This window comes from Lichenostomus cassidix, chromosome 1, assembly GCF_008360975.1.
Source record: "Lichenostomus cassidix isolate B80296 chromosome 1, HeHo_3.0, whole genome shotgun sequence".
Taxonomy (NCBI): domain Eukaryota; kingdom Metazoa; phylum Chordata; class Aves; order Passeriformes; family Meliphagidae; genus Lichenostomus; species Lichenostomus cassidix.
Window position 1 is genome coordinate 6,999,077 of NC_139479.1, and position 26,769 is coordinate 7,025,845.

Genomic DNA, 26,769 nt, shown 5'->3' on the forward strand with positions numbered 1-26,769 from the left:
AGAACTTGACAGTTCAAATAGTTTTACTCATCTAAAAAAAGGTTAAATTTAACTGGGAAAAGGCTGAGAGAGACTTAGCCTAAAAAGCATCAACATTCTGCAGCTCTGTGATGAGCAGAGATCCTTTGTTTTCTTATTTTACTCAGACAGGAGGAGGCCAAATCATCCAAATAGTTTTTTTATTGCACTTTGTTTCTAGGGCTCAGATGCTGCCAACACAACATCAGTGACTGACAAAAGCATATGTCAGTTTATGACCATGGATTTAAATCTGGTACAAGTAAGGACACATAGCTATATCCCTACTTGGAGTATTTTAAATTTTCAACTAAGCTACCCCAAAGGGAATGTAACTGTTTACACTGCATACTGTATTTAAGTCAGTAAGGTTCTGCACACAGGAAAAAAAAGTACAAATCTTAGTGCAGAATCAGGACCTTGGATTCCAAATATCCTAGTAAATTTTATTTGAATATTCCAACAGTAGCATGAAAGCCCTCCAGGAAAAAAACCCAAACTAAACCAAAAACATTCACTGTATTTTTGCATCTGAGTTTTGAAAGAAGTTAACAAAACAGATTAAAGCTTTAGAAGAGAAAGAAATGTAAAGGGTTTCTTATTTTAAAAGTATTTAAAGTATTCTTACAGAAGTGAAACAAACATTCAAGTCCAAACTCACCGTAAGAAGTTAAGTCGCTCCTGTACTTCCTGCACATGACTGTATCTGCTTCCTGGTCTCACAGTTTGAGGATCATATTCACCATGCTCTGCAAATAAAATGTTTTATTAGACAAGACATTCAGAAAAGGCTTGCTGACTCCAAAAGACAGGATGTCTTTGAAAACTTGTTGCTCCAAATATAATCCAAACCCAGGACATTGCCACTGATGTGTATGAAAAAAGTTTTCAGCAGTCAGCTACTAGTTAATGCTTCTTCCTAAACTGAGCACAGGCAAAGACTACTGAGGTCTGTAATCAAATCAACAAACAATTATGTGCTGCACAGATACATGTGCTCATGTTCAGTATAATGGAAAGTGTTACAGAATAATTAAGAACTTGCACTCTACTTGTTCAAATCAATTTTTCCTAATTTCAAGGAGTCAGTTTGAAGTCAGAAGTCAGTTGAAAATAGAAGTATGCCAAGCATGTAACTCAATTATCCAGTCCTTTTTTTCTGAGGATGCTTTACTTTTGTTACACAGCATCTCTTCCAAATTTTCAGTTTTCTGGTTTTTAGGCTTTTTCCTCTACAGAGGAAATCATGACTCCTTTCTTTACCACCTTTATGCACAGCAATGTACACAACATCACTCAGAGGGAGAAAGTATAAAACAACTTTATTTAGTGCAAGTTTCCAAATATAAACCCCAAATGCCTGCAATAATGACAAACTTGAAACAGAAGAATTCATTTGGAAGTAAGGTAAGAAGTCGAACTTTTACCTGCATTTTGTCAAATCTCAGCATAATATTTTCTTAACAAACAGCAATTTGCTTCATAGGAACATGGTTTTGGTGTGGTTTTGTTTGGTGTTTGGTTGGCTGTTTTGTTGTTTAGATTTTTTTAATGAAAGACATACAACCTAGATCTGCACTTGCATTACCCTCATCTGTACTAATAGTATTTCATCATGACACATATTTACTGTGACAGCTCCTTTATAATAAAACTAATTAATGCAGTATTTCTTATTTGCAAAGGTGTATAGATTACCTTTAACTAAGGTGACTAAGCCATGGCAGACCATCTCATGAAAACATCAAGACTAATACTAAAATTTATCTTCAGAGCTGAAAATCAGTATCTCCTATTACACCAGGGTGGGGGAAAAAAGTAACAGCTGAAGTGCATCAGTGTTTCAAAATAAAAATTATTGTCATAAGTACTGCTCTCTATAGCCAACTGTTAAAGGTACACTACCTTAAAAATCAAATAACAGGGGAAACAGAATTCCAGTAGTTAACTGATGTCTGCAAAACTGGAGACATAATGTTTATCAGAAAACCTTAAAAATTTTAAATTGTGACCTTCATGAAGTGATCCTAAATGGGCAATTATGGAAAGGAGAAATGTGAAAAAAAAACCAACTGAAGAAATAATATAAAAGTATCTGACAAAAATTATTTAAGAATTAGAAGCAGAAAACCAGTAAAATACGCTCTGGCTCCAGCAGAAAAAAAACCCCCACAGATAAGCACAGTGCAGAGAAATTAGAACTCATTACTTGAAGTGTGGGGTGTTCTGGGTGGGTTTTTTGTCTGATTTTGATTTGTTGAGGGGGAGGTGGTAGTGTTCGTTTATTTTCACTGTGGGGACTATCTGGGCTTTTCCTTCCAGATGAGAGTTTAATTCACAGATACAACATCAATAGTAGCAATGACAAGAGAATTCAAGTATTCAAAGCCAGCCAGCTGTGCAAAGGCAGTACGGATGTACTTCAGAATTCTGAAAAACTCCGAACTACAAAAAAATTCAACTTCAGTAAGTATTTTCTAGATCACATTCTTTCTACATTTCCCAGATTTGTTTTCTACTCTGTGCATACCACAGCAAGTCAAAGTGTGATCTCAAAAATTCTCTTTATATACTGGAGCAGAAAACAACTGGTTGAAAATTTAGGTATAATTAGTGATAAAGACACATAGAAGATCGTATGGCACAATTTCTACAAATACCTACATTTAATTAACACTTTGGATTTTTTATTACTGCAGAAAATCAGTAAAGATAAAGGAGAATTGACTAGCAATCTTTTAAAATTTTCAATTTAAAATTTTAAATTTTCAAATAACTTTTTTTAATTCTTTGATAAATCATCAGAAAGATGAAACTGTGACCTCCTTCAGGACTACAGAATGCAAGAGTAGCTGTCTCATCTCATGGAGGACTTTGCAGAGTGGGAGGAAAGGATGAATTCAGTAGAAGAGAAAATCACAGAGCATGGAAAAAATTCAGAAACATAGATTAGGCTTCCCTTTAACCTTGAAAAGGCAAACACATAAAAGGAGAGCATCCCAGAAAACACTGTGCATTAGTGAGTAACAGGAGAATAAGAACACTGTTCTTCATCACTGAACAGAACTAGGGAAGACTCCATGAAAAACAAAAATATGGCAAATTCCAAATTAATTTAAAAATATCCAAATTACACTGTAATTGCAGTGTTAACTATCAAGAATATCTGTGGACAACAGGATTTTTTATTTCTATGGCATTTGTTTGACCTGTGCTGTTTGGATGCTCGCTTTGAATTTTCTCCCTCTGTCTCATTCACCTTCTCCAATCAAGCTTAATTCTACAGCTTCCAGTTCTTTCTGTCCTCACATGCATAATCTTCTTTCTTCTCCTTTCATTTATTCCCTTTCATTTATATGGCCCCCTGGCATATTTTCTCCTCCTCCATGATGGCATGGAAGACAGACTTCACAGTACTCTATGTTCTGCTCTATTTAGTACATAAAACTGAAAATTAAAAGAGTTTTTGCACAGAAACTGTGGATTACCGTCTTAGCACGGTATCTGAAACATGAGGAAGATTTCCTGGTTGCCCTTAATAATGTAATAAAGTACCTAATAAAAAATACACACTATTATTCATCTGGTTTTGTAGTCTGATACAAATGAGAAGTTCTGCAGCAGCTTCGTCTCAAGAAAGAGCAATTTAATTGCTTTGTAATTAGATTAAATTTAAACCCCTTACACACTTGTAATTCCTATTGCACTGAAGATGTTTGTATTACTGCTTAACTGAGTCATTACAGAGGGGGAGGGGCAGGGCAATGAGATATGGGTTTTTTGCAAAAGAATCATGCAAGGCATCAGCCTAATTCTTGTGCCCTCAACAATTTGATAGGTAAACAATATTTTAAAAATTATCTTTTGGCTTGAGAGTTAAAAAATAATCAAAATTAATGAAAAATAGTTCCTGTGCTAATAGTATGTGTAGGCTATTTTTGGAAGACAGCATTGCATTAGAATATAGCTGTTCATTCTGTTTCCTTCCAAATCCTGAGGTCAAACCCCAGATTTCACAGCTGCCCAAAGCCCAAAATAAAGAAGAACAGAATCATAGATTGTAAGTTATCAATATAGTTAAAATGTGATGTTCAGTACAAACAAAACTTCATTTCTGCATCATGTTAGCAAAGTTAAAGAGCACTCCAAGAGCTAACAGAAGTTACATGACATAAAACTTGTTCTATTCCGTCTTCCTGTGAAGACGAAGCACAAGACAGTATGGCTAGAGAACAGACCAAATAAATTAGTATTATTTTAACATTAATTAGTGCAATGCTATCATTAGTTAAGGAACTCAAATTAGGGTAACCCCCCCCCCATGTATTCCTAAACAGAGAAACACCAGCTGCAGTATTTGGATTTAACTGAATGTTATTCTCACTAACCTAAACCTTCCTGACATGACCATCTTCCCAGAGCATCACTATTCCCGCAAGTCCTCAAGGATGTATTTTGGATATCTTTGATATTATACATATATTTAATACGCCAAAACACACAAATTCCAAAAGGCAACTTTCCTATGCACTGGTAGAGACAAGCTGTGCAAATATCCTGTCCCCTCTGAACGACCTACATTGAATTGCTCCAGAACACAAGGTGTCATTTTTGGGATGCAACAGAAAGGCTGGCAGGCTGTTATGAGGCCAGGGTAGAACTGTCCCTGGTTCCACTCAGTAAAGTCAGGGCTGAGGAAGGAGAGGTGTGAATCTCCTCCTTTCACTTCTGTTGGCTTAATTTTATATTTAAAGATCTGTGGTCCAGTGTAATGAGCTTCTTGGTCCCCATTCTCCTTCACTTCCATGCTTCTACCTCAGCAGCTTAAAGTTAATGCAGAGCAAGAGGGTAAATTCATCAGCAAAAGGCTGAATTTACCCTAAACTATAAAAATACTACTACAATGTGCTGCCCAAGTGCTGCTAATAACAAACACAGTGAGAAAGACTGAACAGAAATGGGAGTTACATGGGAAAAAGAAACAGGATCCCTGTGGTTTCCTTCTGCCTGACAAAATCCAAATACTGGCTTCAAACTGAGATGATTAAAAAACTTCTCAAAGGAGCCTTCAAAATTCAAAACTAGTTTTACTACCAAGACTTTCCACAAAAATAACTACCCTAGCCTAAGTAGGGCAAGATGATTTTTATCAATCCACTGAAAGCTGCCACTTTCTCATATTCTGCTGCAAAACACTAGTTTTTGATTATTAAAAAAACCCACCAAAACAGTATTTTAAGCTTTTCTTATCCAATCACCACAAAGACTATTAACCCCACAGATGCTTGAAAATTAAACAAATAAATTTAATAGTTATTATGGGAATTTGCTTTTAATTCCATTTTCAGCTGGAGTTCTCCTATACTCCACGAAGCAACGCTGACATTCATACTTACCTTTAGCATACTGCCTCATGCTTTCCATATAGGCAGAGAGGTTTTCTGCAACCAGTGTAACTAGGGCGTGATTGTGCTGAAGTTGATTGATTAAGTCATGTCGGTAAAATACGTGGGGACTTCGCTGAGTTTGACTGAAATTAAAATACAAGTATTAGAGGAAAAGAAAAGAAGTTTGGCACCAAATAGCTCAGAAACCAATTTAGGAAACACATCTTTGATGCAAGATCCAAATTTTCCTACAAGATGTCAAATAGAAAACAGATTAGGTTTTTGACAGTATTTTTCTATCTTCTGACACACCAATAGTTCTTAGCAGTTACTAAAAGCAGCTAATTTATATAAGGATTATACAGCTATAATACATATGAAAAATAGCAAAGCAATCTCAGAGCAGCTCAGTGTGCTGGAGGGAGAATATCTGCAGCAAGACAGAAGATAAATAAATACCTGCCCAAAGAGCACAGTAAAGACAGAAGAACCTCAACTACAGTGTAACTACCATACACATAACCACAGTTTCTTCCACAGCCATCTGATATTCTTTTCTATATTTAATATTAAAACACCAAGTAAAACTCAAGACCATAGTGAAAGTACACCCCCAATAATCACATAAATTATTTCAATACTTAAAGAACCTAAAAACAGTACTGATTTATTTTCTAACAATAACTATGTGAAAAAAATGTTGGTACAAACAAAAAAGCAGTTACACAGAGCACACAACCTAAAAAAAACCCAGAAAAGTTCAAGAAAGGAAATACCACAAATAAATAATTAGATTGTAAGTTAAGTGTATTATCAAGACTCGACCAAAAATGCTGCTCTTAAACAACACTAGACATATTCAGATTACAAAAGTAAACTGCAAAAGAAAGCACAGAGCTTGGTCCAAGATCCACATGCCATGAACACCATCAAAATCTAACGCTTGGGGACTCATCACCTCTGCAGAAAACTTTCAAAATATCTCTACTGCTGTAAGTGTAGATCAGAGCACTGATCTTGACTGCATAAACCAGGCAAACTAGCTCTGCTCTTCCATGGCAAAGAGAGAAAAAAAGAAAACAAGTGGGTGTCAGGGGTAAGAGCAGCATTCCTCATTGCCACTCAGTTGATCCCATAACATGTCCTGAAGAAAGAAAAATGTATTTCAGAATTGTTCTCCTTTCCTCCAACCCTTAAAAAAGTAGACATTGGAATCAGCTGAATGGATTAGAGGTAGGAATTCTCGTCCTTCCTGGGAAACAGGGTCTTCTGTACTACCTGGCCTACAGCACTCTACAGTATTCCCACACCTTCAGGGAACAGTTGGGAAGGCAAGAAATCCAAGTTCCAGCATCAGCTGACAGTGATCTTGTAGCTGATAACCACATTTCACTGTAGACGTAACAGCAACAGACAAATTCATTCATCTGCCAAAGATCAGTGTCCATATGGGTTTAAAAGACAGAAGCCATCAATGTTCTGCCAATAATTTTGTTATCTGCAACCAACAGAATTTGGCCTGTGGTTTTAAGAAAATTAAATTTCATAACATGCAGAATTTTCTAAAATAGTTTGAAAGGGGCACTTCAAACACAAATTGTGTTAAAAAAACCCAAATACCCAGACATCTGTCACACAGAAAACAAAATGGATGGAAGCACAAACAAAGAAAACATACAGGACTTCATGTATTCAGAACATTCTCTGTTTTCATTTTAAGAAATTTTCCAACTATATTTCATTCTATCTCCACCAACCTCCTTAATCAGAATAAAGTAGCAGCAAATCCAGTAAAAGACTGGATGTCTGTTTCAGAGGCTACCCAAGATGTTACCTCTAGACAGAGAACTGCATTCACAGAGCATAAGAGTAAATGAGAACACTGATTATTTGGGAAATACATATGATCAAATAACTAAAGGAACAAACAGAACCAAGATGGAGTGTTTTGTGGAATCAAAGATATTGGAGTGTGTATTTATATTCATAATATTATGCATTTGTATCAATCTCACACAGTACAGCAAAACCAAAGCTTTATCAGCAGAAGACAATGTTCTTTCTGTGTTAGGTATTTTTTACTTCTCTCTCAACCACATGCCCAAACAGTACATTTACACATGGATTCATCTTGGTTAGCAACTACTTCTAAAAGCGTAACAATTGTAATAACTAGAGTTATGAGCTCTGCGTTTTGGGTTGTAACATAGTGATAGCAACACTTAAGATGTTATTTTGATCCACTGCTAGGATGGACTCAAAGGCAAAATTTTTGTCTTCAAGCACTGGAAAAAAACCTGATCTGACAAGAGCTTCTAGCATGTTTTCTAGTATTAAAGCAAAGTCTACATGCAATTAAAATTTTCCTAAAGCATCTAAGGTTAGACTAATATGATGTTGCCATTGGGACACGATCATTTAACCTTTAATATTATTACACATTAGTTACTATACACTCATTAATGTGTAATAGCTTAGGAGCTTGAAAAATTGAAATTAACAGCACAACTTATATTTTCATTGTGTTTATACACTATATGGATACCAAAGGCCAATGTATAAAAAGAAAAAATAGCATTTTGAAAGGGATGACAAAGTATTATGGATTATGAAAAAGGACATAGCTCAAATGCTTATCTGGTAGAAAAATACTGGCAAACTGGCAAAGGCAAAATTCCAAACAATTAAAATGGATTAAAAAGAATTATCTGCACATATAAGTCACCCAATACAATACTACACACGTAACTCAGCTTTTGAAGATGGCAATTGTGCTAACTGAACAAGTGCTGCTTGTTTATGTACCACTAAAACAGTGCAGATTATTTGAATTAAAAATCCAAATCACAGCAACTGATCCTCACAAATTCTACTACTTAGGCCAAAAAGTGACTTGAAGCATCACTGTTGCCTTGAAGCACTAATGAAACCCCTGAACTCTCAGTGCTCAGGTAATTCTTCTGGGCAAGTAATTTAAGAGACTGATCTGCTACTGCTCAGGTAGATCCACTTCAAACTTAAGCACTGGATGTTGGTCTACAGGAGGCTCTACCATCCAATACAGAGAAAATTAAGATGCATTATGTGTAAAATAATAGTATTTTGAGTAATAAAGTTGACTATTCCTAAGTATTAACATGCATATTTGCACCTGTAAAAGTCGTCGTGCTTACACAAATATTATTTTCTGTTGCAATTCTGGTTAAGCTGAACTTCCTGACACATGTAGCATTTCTTTGTGGTCAGGGAGCTAAATTTTGCCACAGCAATTGTATAACCAATTCATCACTTTGTTCAACTGCATGAATAACCAGTAACAATTAAAACCTCCCCCTCAAAAGAATTTCTACAGCGCCAGTGGCATAAGAGAATTTATGCATATTTTTGCCAAGAATCAGCAGCATTTGATGATCTGCACTGAACTTTCCATTGCCAGTGCCAATCAGCTGACCCACCTCAAAAGAGTAGCGTAAAGACTATGTGCTTTGTGACATGTTTTTGAGGCAGTTGTCACAAACACCTGTTTGGAGCTATTTTCACTCCAAATTCTAGAAGGATGTTAGAGATTAAAGTTTTGAGTCAGACAAGGTAAGCTGATAGGAACAGGTATTGTATGCATGTACTACAGCCTCCAAACCATATCAGTATTAGGAGGTATCAGAAAATTCAGAGGACTGGAAAGTCACTGATTATTTCAAAATTATGTTTTCACTCAGCAGATTTCCCAGACACCTGGGCAGTAATACTACCTGACTAAAACAACTCCCTCAACAGTATCTTGCTAACAAAGGATTCTCCACAGGAAGAGGTCTTTTAAGGTTCCTTGATTAAAACTTTAAATTCCAAGTTCACTTTCCTGCCATATTTGCTTTCAAATTCTGCATAAAAATGAGGTGCTATTACATACTGCAATGCAGGTAGTCCTGCAATCTGAAGAAGAGATGGTCTGATGAAAAAAAAAAAAAGGAGAAACATTCAAGCCATCTAACTGTACACAGACCATACAGGAAACCTACACTTCCACAAGCAAAAGAAGTTTGGTTCTGCCCAAGATTACTTCAGAGCAGAAACCTAAATCAGTTACTTGAATGAGCTGTGCTTTCATAATTACTTAAAGCAAAGCATCATTGTTAAGGCACTGTGCTAAAAGCATTCAACTTGAACCATGATTTTGAATACCCAGGTAGCTTGATTTGCCTGAATCTTACAGCATGGAAAAGGTTAAGGATTCCAAGACACAGAAACAGACTTTTTGGCTAATTAGCAGGTAACTTTGTGAGCTTCTTGGATAAACCTCAATCAATCATTAATGTAAAACTCTAAAGGATTAAAATATACTGAAAAATTGAGAAATATGTTACAACCTAAAAGAATAAAGAAAACTCCAAAAGTCAGGAATGCAACATTATCACAGCTCCTGAAAATGGTATCAGTAAGAAGATAGTGTTGTCCAAACTGCGGCTTATTTTCATCAACTTTCGCTGATTTGATCCTTCTTGTGAGCCGACTGTACTAGTAACAATGATCTGAATACTTTATCTGCTTACAAGAATTAAAACAAAGCAATTGTGGAACACTGATAAGCCAACAATACTTTTCAGGAGCCTGTAAAAATTCTGATGTGGATACAAATACTGTTAGGGGCACAGTCTCAGCTGTTTCTTAGCAAGAAGACATTTAAAATAATTAAAACAAATCACATCTATTTTAACAAGTCCAAACTGATAATGGCTTTTCATTATTTCTTCCTTTCAAAAGCAAACATCAAATGAAACCCCACAAAACAAATAAACCCCCTCATCCCAATAAAACAAATCTCACACATTTCTTATCTATTCTGTTCAGGAGAGAAAATCAACAGAGAATTTCTCCCAGACCATAAAGTCACCTTTGATTTCAAGCATATGAACTTGATGACTGGCAAGAATTTAGCATCAAATGGGAAGGGTGGGTATGTCTGTGTGTGTATGTGTGTGCATACATCCATACAGGCATGCAGAATACATTTAAGCTTTGTAAGATAATTCCACTGTTAGGTAGGGAAGTCCATGAATAACCAAAAAAGAAACTCAGATTTTCCAACAGACTACAATAAAAATTATTAAAAGCATGTTTGAAGAAGCATTTAATGCTCTCTTACTGAACTTAGGTGTCTGAAGTTTTAGACTGTATTCATAAACATTAGAACATACTCAAGAACATCTTCCAAGTTATGGTTTTACCTAGACTTTCCCGACCTCTTGTAAAAAAAAAAAAAATTAAATTTGCTTCATTCCAACCCATCCAAGTTTTAAGAGACAAAATTTTATTTGAATTCTATTCTTACCTCAAGTTCTGGGGTGCTTCACCAAACAAGCTGCAAATTTCTCTAATCTGTTTCAGTGCAGGAATGACCCATTTGTCATTTGTGCGAAGTTCTTCTATAAAACGATCTATCCACTGGATCTTTTGTGTATCTCGATCCTTAAAGAACAGCAGTTTATCATCAAAATCAAGTATCTTGCAGAACTATCATAATTCCCATTCTTTGTTTCCAAGATACAACATACAAAGTCAAACAAATACTAGAACACCTGAGCTATGAAGCATAGAAGCATTAACAGAAGTACCTGAGCAGCAGCACTAGATGCTGGCAGAAGCTAGCAGTGTTACAAACTCCCTGCACTCAAGCACTAAGTACTTACTGAAGAAGTGTTTAAATAATTTGCTCTTCTTTCATTTATTTCTAGTCACTATTATAAAATATCAGGAAACAATGAGAAACTGTCTCTTAACTTAACAAGATGGATAATGGATTCATTTCAAACCATAATGAATTACTACTCTGGCAGACTTCCACAGAAGTTTGGGTGGGGAAGGAGAGTGTCTAATAATTTGAAAAGGATCTTGGCTAGGCCCTTTCTAATATTATACAAAACAGATAAGGACTTACTGGCACAAAAAAGCTCAACAAAACCACTGAAACAAATTAGCATAATTGAGTTTGGGGAAAAAGCAAAGGGCAGGGCTGCTTTTCCTTTCTCCCTGTTTATTTTGGTAGGGTTATTTTCCAATTCTTGCAGTGTGCTCATTATAGCACGTCACCAAGTGCAACAAGACAGGCAAACTGATGTATTACACTCTCTCCCATTAAAATGCCAACTGTGTTAATAAAAACATGTCTTGTCCTACCAAGGATGTTGGTAGAACCATAGAAACAAGTAACACTTCTGTTAAATTACCAAATACCTTGAATTTTTCATGGGGAATAGAAGGAAACTCAGTGACTGACTTCATACTGGATGACTTACCTGTGAACAGCTGTAATCTAGGATTTTAATATGGGCACTAAGAGCCTGGTCCATGATATCAACTGGCACATCATCACTGTGTGCCAAATTCCACAATAGATTCAGCACTTTGTGTGCCATCACACCATCCTTGTCATCCTCTGCAAGGCGACGAATTAACTCAAGCAGTTTCTCACGCTGTTTCTTGCTTGCATTCGTCCAACTTGCCTAACACAATATTAAAAAAAAATGTTATAAAAGTCCTTCTAAAAAAATTCCACACATAACCTGCACCGTTAACAAATGCAATAATAAAGTGATGCAACTATGTAAAGAACTTTCACATTAATTTCTGTCATTAATAATAAATAAAAAATTAGAGCAATACATAAGCCAGACACAACTAAAGAGCTCTTCTAGGGTTTACAACTAAAGTGTACTGAACTTAGGGTAAAAAAAAAAAAAAAAAGCAGTTTTTTGTTTAAAGATCACATTTGAACATTTAAAGTTAATGTTACTGTTGACAAGTTTACCAACAGTCAGAGTGGACTCAGCTGCTTCTTTCAAATGCTTTCACAAAACTGCTGTTCTTAAAGATTTCTTAAATAATTTATAATCACTACATACATAAAAGTTCAGTATCACTCGTGCCTCTGAATCTGACTGAAACACAGGCAGCCTGCCTTAAATTATCCTTTTCCTGAATAAGTTTTCAATATAATATTACTTTATATCCATCTCTCAAGGTCAGACACAGCAGTTTACACACAGAATTTCTGAGCACTGAGCTCAGTATCTGAACTACAGAACAACAGACCCACATTCCCAAAACTACAGGACCACACTAAACAAAGCACTAATTGCATGAAAGCCAAAATATGACTATAATGCATTTATCTAAAACCAGAAAACAGAGTCTACAAAGCTCCAGCACAGCAGATCATGTTCTGAAAGTGAAACAGTAAAACAAGCTGGAGAGCACCACTACTGGAACATGCAAATGTTAAATGTTATATATAAAAGCCAGTAAGTAACATAAACTTTCAGAAACAAGTTGTTTTGTCATTTCAAACAAATCACGATGTGTTTATAAACATTCAGCTTTATCTTCCTGAGACTGTTTCATTCTGTATGTAAGCTAAACAGAGAAAAGTTATTACATGATAAGGAGGAAGTTGGGGGAGCAGGGAACGGAAGTCCTTGATCTCCTCTGCTTAAAAGATCAAAAATAGCACTGCCCAGTAAACCTGACAAAACCTACTCTAATGCCAGGAGAAAAACAGAAATTACTAAATCACCAATACTTCTTAATTTGGAACAAATGCAAAAAGGTATGTAAGATAACTTCTTAATTTAGAAAGATCTACATTCCTAGGATTGCTAAATATAAGTTTAATACTACAGGCTTCAACAGACCTGCATTATCCCAAAGTGTTCACACCAGAAAACAAAACTGTCTACTAAACAAATGTAAGCAGCCTTTGTTTTAGACAGGAAATAACCAGAAAATCTCACAAGGAATGCTCATTAAAGCTTAACCTTTCTAGAATTAAATATTACACTGTTGTTATACATTAAGAAGTCTTCTAACACACAGAAAGTGAGCAAATGTAGAAGTATAAAGTAAGACACTGAAAAAGCCACAAATTTACATGCAATCTCACAACCCATTTCCTGAATACTGTCAAAACACGTAATTACCTTAAAACAATCAAACAGGTGATCAAGCTGTTCAGGAGAGAAATCCCAAGCTAATTTTGCGAGGAGATCATGTACATTTTTTACAATGGCTTCATGTTTTCCTGCCTGTCAGGTAGAAAAAAAAAAAAAAGAATCTACCAACAATTCATATAAAGTCAAGCAGCAAGACATTCTACATAATTTTTACAGGCAGACTGTTAGAGGTGGCCAGCAAGAAAAGCTGACGCTATGGGAGCAACACAACAAACTGAATACTTCACTGGGAATTCACAATATTTAGATTTCCCTTTGCAGTGTAAGTATTTGGGTGTGCTTTGTGTGTGTGCACACAAGGATTTATTTAGAGCATAAATACTGCAGCATCAAAATATTTATTTTTTTGTTCCTGCTACAAAACCAAGCTGGGACAGCAGACAATAAAGTCTAAAAGGGTATTCTAACTTACAAACTGGTATTTTAATGTTGTTTTCTGTGGGTTTTTATGGTTTGGTTGTTTTTTGAATAAAAAATTACTCAAAATCCACTTCTGAATTTCAATCAAGTGTTTTAAGGCATAAATCAATTTTTAGTATTTCCACATAGTTTCTCAGGCTGAAGTACCTCCTTTGCATTAGTGGACTGAGTGACAACTAAAGCCTTCTCTTACAAACAACTTGTTGGAGATGACATTTTAAAGTCCAGCAGCTTTTAAACTTACAAATCTAGCAATGAAACAACTAAGGACAAGTTGTTGAGTTTTATACTAGGCACAGTTTTAACTGAGAGTTTGGTGTAAATCACAATTTTGACATTTAGGGAGGAAGACAGTAAGAGAAAAAAAGAGTTCCATTTTAACTGAGCATAAAGAAGATTTTCTGCCCAGGCTGGAAAACACATCCTGTACTTTACATCTGCACTCAAAACCAACAAATTTGGACTATGTGAATCAATAGCTGATTTACTGTAGAAAATTTTCCTGTAAGTGAAAAATAAAAAATACAAAACAAATACCTAGAATACACACTCTATGTATAAGCAGTCTTGAAATAAGTATAAGCTTATACATGTATAAGCAGTTTTGAAATTCAATTCTTACTAAAAACTTACATCAGTAATTCAAAACCAAAACTAAAACCAAAACCAGACTAATAGCTTTGTTACATGCTGTGCCCTAAATTCTTTATAGGGTGCCATAAATTTTTGTTTTAAAAAAAGTCATTTCAAGTAGTAATGTTTGTTTTCACATTTTGGGTCAGATTTCAAGAGGGGGAATTACTAAACCCCTTATTCCACTTGACTTTGGAAAATATAATGCAATTTTTTTCTTCTTACCAGACCATTTCCTGAATAGAAGGAAAAACTGGGAGCATGCAGGGCAGAAAAAGTGTCTACAAAATAACAAATAGAAGGAGCAGTACAATATAACAAATGAAAGGAGCAGTATGGACAGCTCCTGGGGACAGCAAGAAGAGCAAGATTAAGGCACATAGCAATCTTGGCTTGGGAGGTTTTTAACAGACATGGGGAAGCCTTTAAGCACTGAAGAGTCTGGGGAAGCAGAACAAGGCTGTGGGAGGAGGTAAGGAACCTGGTGTGTGACCTGCCAGCCTCCTGTGCAGAAACAGGGAAATAAATGCCTGTAAAGCTCCAACTAAATACTCCAGAACATAAGTCATGAGACCTCAACTTCTGCCGTTTTGTGTCTTGTACAGCTGGATCTTTCCCTGCAACTCCAGAGGCTGCAACTTAATGCTTGCCTTTAGAGACTTCAACATTATTCTTGAATAAAATACACTTCTATGTTGTGAGTACTGGCTTTGAAAGACAGGAAAACACTTCAATAAAATTAAAACTTAGGCTGCCTTCTAAAGGCAAAAGCAGCATGATTGCATTACCTGTAGTAATAGTAGGAGTCTCAGGTGCATGCTCACCCTCTAAACCCAGGCAGCAACACAAATGCTCGAGCCTGAAAGCAAAACCTCTCCACTGCTGCACTGAGGCTGAGCTAAAATAGCCTGTTATATAAAGCTACACAGTAAATCAACTCCTCCCTACTGAATTTCATGCCCCAGCTGCTCTTAGGAGCAGTCATTTAGTAAGAACTTTTAAAAACTACTACACACAGTAGAAGTGAAGTAGGTGAAAATCATCCTGTATTAGCAGATTTTGGTATTTTTAATTTTCAGTCCATTGTAACTCCATGGCTAAAGAGAGTGTTAAACTCATGCAGCCCCACAGCTAGGAAGCCCAGCTTCACCAATCATGTAAGTAAAAAACCAGTATTACAAAATTTGTAATTTTTCAAAAGTAATTATTGCGACACAAAGAAAAGAACTTGCAGTTAAACAACTTCAAGAACAGTCATTATTAAAAGGCTTACTAATCACACTCTGCCCAGAAAAACTTACACAACTGTGGGGAACTCAGAGACTAGCAACACATATTTCTTAATGCATTTTAAAACACGAAGTTATCATGTATCGTGGCTTTGCTCAACATTGAAGGGTCCTTAATACTTAAAAAGGATCAACTCTGCACCATGTTCTGAACTGTTCCCTTAGGCTTTACATACACATGTAGCTGATCCCTTCCACTGGAGACATTTGAGATGACAATTTTGAGCTCCAGGACCCCAAAAAGGAACGTCATTTCATCTCAGTTTTTTCTTTAGCTTTGCCTAACACCGAGCAGAAGCAGCCCAAGTTCTCTTCTCAACACATGACACAACGAGATGCCTCCTGTGCAGCAGCAGACAAGCAGTTAAATTATTTACCTGTGCAGCCCAAATGTTGTCAAGATCCTGCAAAGTGAGAGCTTTCTCTTTGATGACAAACCGGAGAATTTTCTCTAGTTTTTCTACATACTGAGGTTGATGAAGACTATCTCTTAATACAATTGATAAAATATTGTTCTGCTGGATCCACTCCTGAATATAAAAAGAGAATAGTACCATCTCAAATTATTCAGATGCCATCATTAATATTTAAACTACAAAACAAAAAATCCAACCTGTTACAGATTTTAAAAAATGCTGCACAAGAGGAAGGTTTTTATCTCTAATTTCCTCTCTAAAAAAATGAAAATATCACCATTTAAAATAATCCAATGTATTATTTGATTATTATTGGAATCCTCTTCACTGGGATGTCTTAAGGGGAATTTTTTTCAGGCACATTAAAATCATGAACTCAGAGCAGAAAAATGTTCAAACATAAGAAGCCAATGAGAAGAGTTTACTCTTCCATTCGAGGAACAAAATTTTCACCTTCCAATTCACAGCCATTAAGTATCAAAATCAAATTGTTTAAGGCACATCTAACTTTACTGGTACACCTACAGCATATCCCATAAAAAGGACCTAAGCAAGGACTGAAATATAAAAAAGATTATTTAAGTACTGCCATTTATATGGTTTTTTAAATGCTCCTAATTGAATCAGAGGCAAATATTCAAGTCATATTTAAGTAAATGCAATTTTCTCAGTGGTGTCACTGACATGGTCAGGGCATTTTGTTCCTACTGAAGCAAAGCAGGATGTGCTCTGAGCACTGAAAGAGAAAACAAACATCCACAGCACTGTAATTTCCAACAGTGTCCTTGATGAGACTTACAATGTTCAAGCTGGTCTCATGGAAAAAATGGAATCTAGAAGTTCTCAGTTAAAAAGAGAGGTCTGTCTCAGATGCTAAACTGTAGGGAATGTGTGAAAAAAACAGACCTATTTCCTCCTATTGCTTTAAAAAGTCAAAAATGCAATTATTCTTTCTTGTTAGATGTCCTTTTGTAGATTACAAACCTCACAACAGGTGGCTGGCCAGCCAGCAAGATTGTGCGGAACAGTGTAAAAAATCACTTACAACTAAATTTCACAGATGAAGAGAAAATTGTTTTTATTTTAACTTTATAATTGCTCATTTTCATGGTTCCCTATATACACACTCAAGAAACAGTACCCAAAATACAGAACTATTAATTAAAACAAAAATGTTATATCTAGAACTTTCTGTATCACAGCATCCAGTTTCTGAAATGTGAGAAGCAGAACAGTCACTTAGAACTCTAATGAGAAAAAGCTGAAGCACAAAACCCAGACTATATCATTATTTAAATGACCTAGTTAAATTTCTAGTTACTGTAGCACTGAAGTTTCAAATGAATCACACTTGTTTTATCCAGGTTTCTGTGGCTTATTTAAAACACTATATAAAACCCACACTACTCAAGGATCCATTTCTGAGCCATGTTTTTTAGCAATACTGAAAAGTAATTCTCAACAGCAGCTTTGACACAAATACAGCATTTTTTCACAGAAAGGCTACCATTAAAATGACTTATTACCACCACATGATACCTTATGTTTCTAACACTACACATGAAAATAAACAGTGCGTGGTGGATCCACAATATATAGCTAGTTCTACAGTTAAAATACTAAGGAGAAACAAAATCTGTGCAATGAACTTCACTGAAAAGGAGCACTTACTGCCATTCTTTCAGCTGTGAGCCACTCTTCCTCCTCAGGATTACCATGTCGATGAGTGTAGTATGACACACTGGATATTACTTTGTTAACTTCATTTAGTGCATTCATTTTACCATTGAAAGAGGAAATTTGTAACAACCTGTGAGAAAAATTTTATGTAAGAAGTGTGGAAAAAAATGTCACCAGTGGCACATTATATTAGGAGTAGCACCTTACCTAAGTATCATTTTTAACCTAAATATTTCTAAATTTTTTACAGTTTCTTCTTGTCCTGGAACTCTTGAAGCTAAGTTCTTTAGAGATTTGATGATCATTGACAGAGCATCATTTTTGGCTTCATTCTTTGCTTCTTTTTTCAGTTCATCATCTGTTAAATTTTCTAAAAATTGTGGAACCATTTCTATAATTGGAAGGAAGTATTTCTTCACTGTATGTAATGTTAAAAATTCGAAACATTGTCCAAATGGCCTAAAAAAGAAAGAAAAAGGGTAGAGTGCCATAATCAGTAATCACACAATGATAGTAAGGAGCAATTAATTCAAGAAACTCATATTTGCTTAGAAGCACAAGAACTGGTGAAGGTAGACACAACCAGCTAAACAGATGGAGTGAAAGGAAGTGCTTCAATAAAAGTCTAAGCTTTGTGCTAACATAATATTTTATACTGTGACCAACTTTTCCAAATGCATAAATCATTATTTAGAAAAAAAACTTACTTGATGAGAGCTGCAATGATCTGAACATTCAATGCTGATCCACTCATGAATCGATCATGCAAGATCTGAAACCCATTTAATGTGCCAAACTTGTTGATAAGATCTACTAGCCAACCCTGCAATAAAACAACCTGTTATTTTCTGACATTTATGAAGTACCATCTAGAAATACTTTCAAGTAACTGTTAATAAAAAAATTTGCTTTGAAAAAGTCTTTACAAAATAGCTTACATATTCAGTTTTAAGGAAATGCTGAGAAACAGGCAACAAGATCTTTTCTGTTATCATGTCAAAGAGCAGATGCTGTATATGAGCTACTCAGAGAAATTTATCAAATATGTAGGAATAAAATGGACTATAATTTAGGTCCAGCTTTGGCTGCTAAATTACTAAAGAAAGTCTGACAGTTCTGGTATTTTTTCTCTGCTGTGGATGTGATAATGCCACATATAAAACATTAAGAATGCAAAGTAACATTCTTCTAAACACAACTAGCAATGCAAGGGAAGTCCAAGGACACCAGAGTTTTTTATCTGTGGTTCTTAAAAGTCAATAGTCAGTAGTTCTACTAAGGAAAAAACAAATTAAAAATCTAAAATATTCAAGATTTTAGATTATATACAACTCAGTTAACTCCTGAAGTCTTATCAACGCCATTTGGAGATCAATTCTGAAAACTTCAGACTCAAAAACCAGAATAGATTGCTAATCTTCATGTCCAGTTAAAAAAATAAAACAACAACAAAAACAAAACCCCAAGAAACCACAACTACAAAAACAAAAACCCCAAGCAAACAAAAAACCAAAATCAAACCCTCAACATCCCCCCAAAACAAAACCAAACCAAACAAAAACCACAAAAAAACCCACACTGACAGTAGTATCACATATCTAATTACAAACATTTCTTCCACCATTGGAAACTGGAAGGGAGAGAAAATTCCTACTTTATCATATAATCCCCTCATCAAAACGTGTCACCTACAAAATCACGTTAAGTGACAAGGTAAATCCATCAACTGGCAAACGCAAGCAAGCCAATTAACACAGCAGGAATGGCATTCCAACAGAGCTGTGCCAGCTTACCACAGAAACCACACTGATTGTGGACCAAAGACAGGAAGAGTTAGGAGAAATGTATATTAAATCATTAAAGGTACATTTAATCAGGAGTCACAAGCAGCAGAACATCTTAGCGACATAGAGAATGAAGGGAGCTTTTCCCCCCACTCTAAAAACACTTCTCTCTGGCTGCTGTGTAGTTAGGTAACACTGCATAGAATAAAAACCACAGGTCTGAAAAGGCCCTCATACCTTTGGTGATCGTGGGTCAGGAGGACGGGCATAAAGTTCATCTTCAGCGAGCTGGACTCCTGCAGGAACTGTTTCTGAGGGACGAGTACCATTGTAGAGATGGAATTTGCAGTGAGGATTTAAGGCCATGGCAAGAAGTTCAAGAAGGGGAAACCAATCTTGGGACAGCTTGGCCACACAGAGTTCCACTAGTCGATGAGTGTTGTTAATAATACATCTCTGTTAAGAAAGAAAACAAACAAGTAAGAATGTAGCAGGGGACTGTACAATGCATATGAACTGTAAACTTGGAACATACATGGTTCCACTCCTCCCCAAATCATCTCTCATGTTCTATTTCCTTCCAAGACCACTGGAGGCAAGAAGGTGAAACAATGACAGAAAGATGACTCCCCACTGCCTGTCTAGATCTGTGTGTACAGTCGTCTTCTCAGAGCTCACTACTGAGTTTCAAAGATTCAGTGTTTACAGTCTCCCCCTAATCACAAAGGCAGTCTCCTTCCTTATTTAAGTTACCATGCTTTTCAGAAACACAACTTTAAAAACTCACATGAATCTCAAACTTCCAGCCACTCACTGCCTCGTCTGTAAGGATTTTTGTGAAGGATATTGTTAACCCATCTCGAAAAAATCGCTGGCATGCTTCACTTTTGACATCAAGGCCTATGTAAAATAGGAAAGAACAACAAACTGTTAGACATGGAATTTCATTAGTTGTTACATGAACTTTTTCAATGCTGAATGCAGAGATTTGGTGTGCTGGTGTTGGTTTCTTCTCAGCAGCTCATACAGGGCTGTGTTTTGATTTGGGCTGGAAACAGTGTTGGTAACACAGGGATGTTTTCTTTACTGCTGAGCAGCACTTATGGATCTGAGGCTTTTCCTGCTTCTCACACCACCCTGCTGGGAAGTAGGCTGGGGGTGCAGAAGGATTTGGGAGGGGACAGAGTCAGGACAGCTGAGCCCAAAGAACCACAGGGATATCCCAGACCATATGGTGGTGTCATCAGCCCATAGAGCTGGGGAAGAAGGAAGGGGGAGATGTTTGGAGTGACGTTGTTGTCTCCCCAAGTCACCACTGCCTGTGATGGAACCCTGCTTTCCTGGAGATGGCTGAACACCTGCCCCACCATGGGAAGTGGTGCATGAATTCCTTGGCTTGCTTTGCTGGCACACAAGGCTTTTTTGCTTTACCTGTTAAACTGTCTTTATCTCAACCCACCAGTTTTTTAACTTCCATCCTTCTGATTCTCTCCCCCATCCCACCAAAGGAGCAGTGAGCAAGTGGCTGTGTGATACTTAGTTCTGGCTGGGGTTAAATCACAGCATTTGGACTTCAAGGATTTGGTGTTTAAAGTTTCAGAATTGATTTTTAAAAAGCCTTGGATGAAAACAAACATACATAATTTTAAATGGACAAAAAACTTGATAGATTAACATTCTAATAAAGCCACCTCAAAAAACTGCACTCCTTTACATAGTTTTAAAATTATTTTTAAAAACATGCGATATGGGTTGGTTGTTTACCCCCACGTTTACAACATGCTTTGATAGATATACTAACAAAAATAACAATAAATGCCATCTTTATCTTCCATTCTTCTTTATGTTCTCTTTTATCTACTTGCTAACTGCAAAACCAGTGAATGAGGAGGGGTAAAAATAACCAGTTCAAGGACATGCAGAAGATACAGCTTCAGTAAGGAACTCAGTAGTGGTCCCACAGAAATAGAGATGAAGAGATATGGAGATGGTCTTTAGAGGGTGCTGGAAACAACTCCCATTACTGGGCTGCCTAACTCTTGGATGCACATGTGCCCATGCACACGCAAATTTCTTTTTTTTTTTCGTCACTAGGGCCTACCTCTCTTTCCCACTCTGTGCAACTCATCAAAAACACAGATTTAGAATCAAGTCTGAAGCTTTACATTGTGTAAATACTGAAATCTCATTTCAGTTTAGGTAAGTTAAAAATTCCAAAAGTTGCATTGCATCTTGCCTGTGTGTGTCACATTGGAAAGTTCTGGCAGCATGTTAAAAACTGAGTGTAAATATTAGGAGCAATAAAATCCTCTTAAAAGAAAAAGTGGAGAATATTCTTGCCTATAAAAAACCAAAACCCAAAAATAAACCATTTTTAAATCTTTTATAGCATCCAATTCACTATGACATTTATTTCTAGAGCAAATCTCATTACTGAAAATACTCCATAAGTATTCCAGAATTACTGTGAAGATAAACATCAGTCTAGCTTCTAAATGCTATTTTTCAAATAGGTTTTCTTCTATTAGGAAGTAACTCCAGACTATCTGTTGATAGTTTCATGGCTCATTGTTTAACAAAGAATAATACAATGATGCCTACAAATAAAAAGAGAATTTTCCATAAATTAATTCTGCCAGGAATAATGCAAGTCACAGACTAACAGGATCCACACTACTCTGTCAAATTTGCTCCCTTCACTTGAAGGTGGTAATGATGACATTTAATTCTCATGTGTACTTTCAGTTAGTTCAGTTATGTCCTTTTCAATTGTATTTCCCAAAAAGATTTAAAAATGATGAAAATATCACTCTTATTTTATAGCCAGGGTCACAAAGAAGTAGTTACCCTGCAGTCACCCCAGAATGCTGATGGCTATTGGCTGTGTTAGGAATAAAAGCTATATAAGAACCCTAACCACTAGAAAATGGTGCTTGACATAAATGTGTAGTGGGGTCTTTCTAGGTTTTGTTGCTTCCCACTTTAAATGAGATACAGTCAGAAATAAAAAGTTTATGCAATTCAAAAGCTGGTTATTTTTCAACCTGTCCTTTCAGTTCCCTTTTTTTGAAACAGAACTCCTTAAAATATGAAAAATTCCTATAGATAGGTAGCAAGGTTTTAGCTCTTTTTTAGATTTAGACAGGTAGCAAGGTAGCAAGGTTTCAGATCAGTTTTAGACCTTACTGAGATAATGGAGCACATTTTCAATCTATTAAGAAATGTACGCAACAGAACCACTTATATTACTTCTCTCAATATACACTACTATCAAACAGTGTATGCCAAGCCCTGAGCTACCAAAACAGTGTCAGTTACACGCTATCGTATTCCTTGGGAACTGGAAGTTATTTTAAAGGAACCATGTTAGCCATGATGTAACAGCAAGCAGCAAAGAAAAAACAAAAAATCTAGGATGTAATTGTGAAGATAACACAGTTAAACAACTTCTTTTAAGAGCTTTCCTTGTTTTCTCCTTATCCAATAATCCTTGCATACATACACACATAGGAATTCATCTAGAGGGCAAGAGGAAACATAATTAAATAGCAACAAAGAAATGCTTTTTAGAATTCCAATCCAACAATTTAATAAAAATCAAAGTGCAAAAGCATATTAATACATTTCCACTGTTTTTTACAACTTCAAGAAGAAAAATAAGCTTTTTTTTTTTTTGGGAACTTTCAACTAAGCCTGATGCTTTGGGGAAATACATTGATGTCAGGAGCAGCTGAAGATTTCCTTCTGCTCTTATTACTTCAGTGCACTGACAGCTTTTAGGTTTTGGGTTTGGTTTTTTTTTTTTTAAAGATGACTTAACAGCTGGCAGAACATACATCTCCTCTCTCACAAATCACAAGCAGGTAATTCCTTTTTACTGCACTGTTCCAACAACTCAGACACAAAGGTGGCTGCATTTTCTTTTGAAAAGCAGGCATTTCTTTTGCTTCAGAACAGATGTGATCCCCTGAACATCCTACACTTGCCTGAGGATTCCTGCCAGACCCAGCTACACACAAAGCCACCAATTCCAAGCACAACTACAGCTGATAAATCAGTGCTGCCAACAATATGTCATTATGCTATGCTGGATCACAAGGATGCGCCTTAACTTTTGTTTCTCACAGAGTGCTCCAAAGCAAAAAAGACTTCACAATCAAGATAACCCAGAATATCATGACCACAATCAGTTTTTTAGTCTTAAAACTGCCTAAGGATAACATTTATTAATGTGGAAATGAGTCATCCTGGGCCAGCACTTATGCAGAAGAAAGAGCAGGCACTTTATATGACACTATACTTGAAACACAACAACAAGCATGTAAGTGTTGATATCCTAAAAAATTATTTTTATGTGACTTTTGCGAGTACTCAAACACAAGCAACCTCCCAGGAGACAGAACTTTCCAGAACACATGACAAATCTGTCAATCTGAGCAGTACAATTTAACAAACACATACACAGTCCTGATATGGAACCCTCCTACTCCCAAGCCAGACACAGCAAGCACTGGTAGGACTATCAGTCTAAGTCATGATATTTAAAATGCTAACTTTTCTTTAAGATTCTTAGAAGTGTATGTGTGCCAAATTTGAACAAAAATTGACGGCAAGACATTTGAAAGCTAGACTAGAAACATTAAAAAATAAAAACAACTAGAATTCTTTGAGTTTTAGTATCTGCTATAAAGACCAAACCCACTAGGTCTGATATCAAAGTGAATACAGAAAACAGGTATGACAGGAATGACAGGATTTTTACGTCTGTGAGCTTATTCAACTTCCCAACTCGTGCTAAGGCACCTATTTCTAACTACATTAATGGCTTTTTAAAAGTTATGATCTGTGAAGATTTTGCACAGCACTCTGACACAATCTTCAAGAAATAATTAACAATTTTTAAGCCTCCACCAGGAATTCAAAGGAAGAAGAAAAGACTTTGCACATCAGTCCAATAATCAAATGTCTTTCAGCTTACCTTTTTTACTTAGGTCAATAGCAGCTTCTAGAAGAACTTCTAATTCCCCCTTCGGCAATACAGGAACAACCCATCGAGGCCTGTATTCAAAATCAAAACAAACCCAATTTCAATTGTGCTTCTGAAAAATCAAGAATCCTTGCCCCTTTGTAATGCTTTTAATATATGTTCAGTACATAGATTTTTAAATGTCCTGATGAGTATTACACTAACCAACCCAAACAAAAACCTATTCTGCTCTAAGCCTCTTTCTCTTTACAACTTTAACCCACTTAAAAAACATTTCAAGAAATCCAGTGAAACAAAGATACAAAAACATTGGATTTCGCTATCAAGGTGTTTGCACAAATAATCTACACCTTGTCAAAAAAGTGTGAAAATACCTGTTGATCATGTCATCCAACTTTGCCAGGTCTGTGTGTGGAAATGCAGGCTCCTCATCTTCAAGCTGGGGTGGAGCATCAGCTTGGCCCTGCTCATCAGGCGGGGTAGCTGGGGAGTTCTCATTGGAAGAATCAGGTGAAGAAGTCTAAAAATTGGATGGAAAATACTTTAAAAACTGCCTGCACTTGTGTGCCATTTGTTTTGGCATTCTTCCTTCCTAATGTGTTCCAAAGAACCATCTTAAGTACATATCAATATAAAATACTTGATTTCAAATTTATTAACAAAAAACAGAGCATAAAATGTGCTATATTCTTTCTCTCTTGGCAGCGTAAAAATCAAGCTACTTTCCCAGTGAGGAAAGTGGAGTTTTTTTTTTTGCTAACAGCTTTTACTGTCAGAAGACCATGTTTCCAGAAGGTGAAATAAATACACTGAAGCTCCAGTTTTTACAAATCTTCTCCAGAAAAGCTGACTACTTGAAGTAGAAAGACAATTTTCCACAACAGCACCAAAGAAAACAGTAACAAAAAACATTTTCTTGAAGACTTTACTAAAAATGAGTGACCCACTACTGTAACTGTCTACTCACCAACCTTGAAGAACATGATTGCTAAATCCATTTTGATGGGCCATGCAAAACACAGTGCATTCTGCAGATGTCACTTATTATTCATACACAGAAATAGTATGAGCTGACAACAATAAAGGCCCAAATCAAAGCACAAGACTTAGGAGGACAAAACTTCAAGAACATCTTTCACCTGCTGTGCCATGTGTAGTTGGCTGGGAGCATTATTTTCTTCACAGCATCTTGTAGGGTGCTGGGTTTTGGATTTGTGACCATAACAGCACTGGTAACAACACTGGTAACACAACAGTGTTTTGTCTGTTGGTGAATAGAGCTGGCAGATTTAAAGCCTGCTTTTCTCCTTGGTTACTCCTGTCAAAACTCAAGACATAGGCAGGAGATACCATGAGGTAGAAGCAGGGAAAGGCCACTTGGGATGTTGTCAAGAGTATGAAGAAATGCAATCAGGAAGGCCAATGCCCATTTGGAACTAAACCTGGCTAAGGATGTCAAGGATAACTATGGCTTCTTCAAACACTTCACAACCAAACTATCAGTACAGGAATCATCAGTACAGGAAAAACACAGAGCTCCTGGAGTGGGTCCAGCAAAGAGTGGCAAAGATGATGAAGGAACTAGAGCTTCTCACTGAGGAAAGGCTGAGGGGAATGGGCCTCTTTAGCCTGGAGGTGGCTTAGAGGGGACCTCACCAATATCTACAGGAAGGTGTCAGAGGATGGACCAAGCTCTGCTTGGTGATGCCCAGCAGTAGGACAAGAGGCAATGGTCAAAAACTGAAACACAGGAGTTCCAACTGAACTTGAGGAAGAACTTAACAATGAGGCTGACAAAGCACTGGAATAGATCGCCCTGAGAAGTTGTGGAGTCTCCTTCTCTGGAGATGTATTGTCTGGTCACAATCCCAAGTAAGGTGATCTAGGGAAACCTGCTTGAGCAGGGGAGCAGGAGGATCAAATGACCACCAATTGTCCCTTCGAACCTTACCCATCCTGATTCTCACTTTACCCGCCAGCAGTTAACAGAGCAAGCGGCTGGGAGGGGACACAGCCGGGAGAGCTGACCTGAAATGACCCAAAAGATACTCCATGCCACAGAGTGTCACACTTGGCAATAAAACAAAGGGCTTTTTTTCCCAAGGCAGCTGTTGCTTGGGGACTAGTTGGGCATCTATCAGCTGGTAGTGAG

The 26,769-nt window shown here is 36.5% G+C and overlaps 1 protein-coding gene across 2 annotated transcripts in view; it reads right to left on the reverse strand.

Moving 5' to 3' along the window:
• Positions 1-26,769, reverse strand: part of USP9X (ubiquitin specific peptidase 9 X-linked) — a 93,896-nt gene that overhangs the window by 42,521 nt on the left and 24,606 nt on the right. For both annotated transcript variants that reach the window (XM_085048934.1, XM_085048924.1), the window contains exons 3-15: positions 24,992-25,137; positions 24,609-24,688; positions 20,418-20,530; positions 19,868-20,086; positions 18,554-18,669; positions 18,054-18,305; positions 17,838-17,976; positions 16,128-16,280; positions 13,376-13,480; positions 11,696-11,902; positions 10,732-10,868; positions 5,415-5,548; positions 680-767 (exon numbers count right to left, since the gene is read on the reverse strand). In XM_085048934.1, the coding sequence (XP_084905060.1) occupies positions 680-767; positions 5,415-5,548; positions 10,732-10,868; positions 11,696-11,902; positions 13,376-13,480; positions 16,128-16,280; positions 17,838-17,976; positions 18,054-18,305; positions 18,554-18,669; positions 19,868-20,086; positions 20,418-20,530; positions 24,609-24,688; positions 24,992-25,137 (1,889 nt within the window). The remainder of the gene's footprint in view (positions 1-679; positions 768-5,414; positions 5,549-10,731; positions 10,869-11,695; positions 11,903-13,375; positions 13,481-16,127; positions 16,281-17,837; positions 17,977-18,053; positions 18,306-18,553; positions 18,670-19,867; positions 20,087-20,417; positions 20,531-24,608; positions 24,689-24,991; positions 25,138-26,769) is intronic.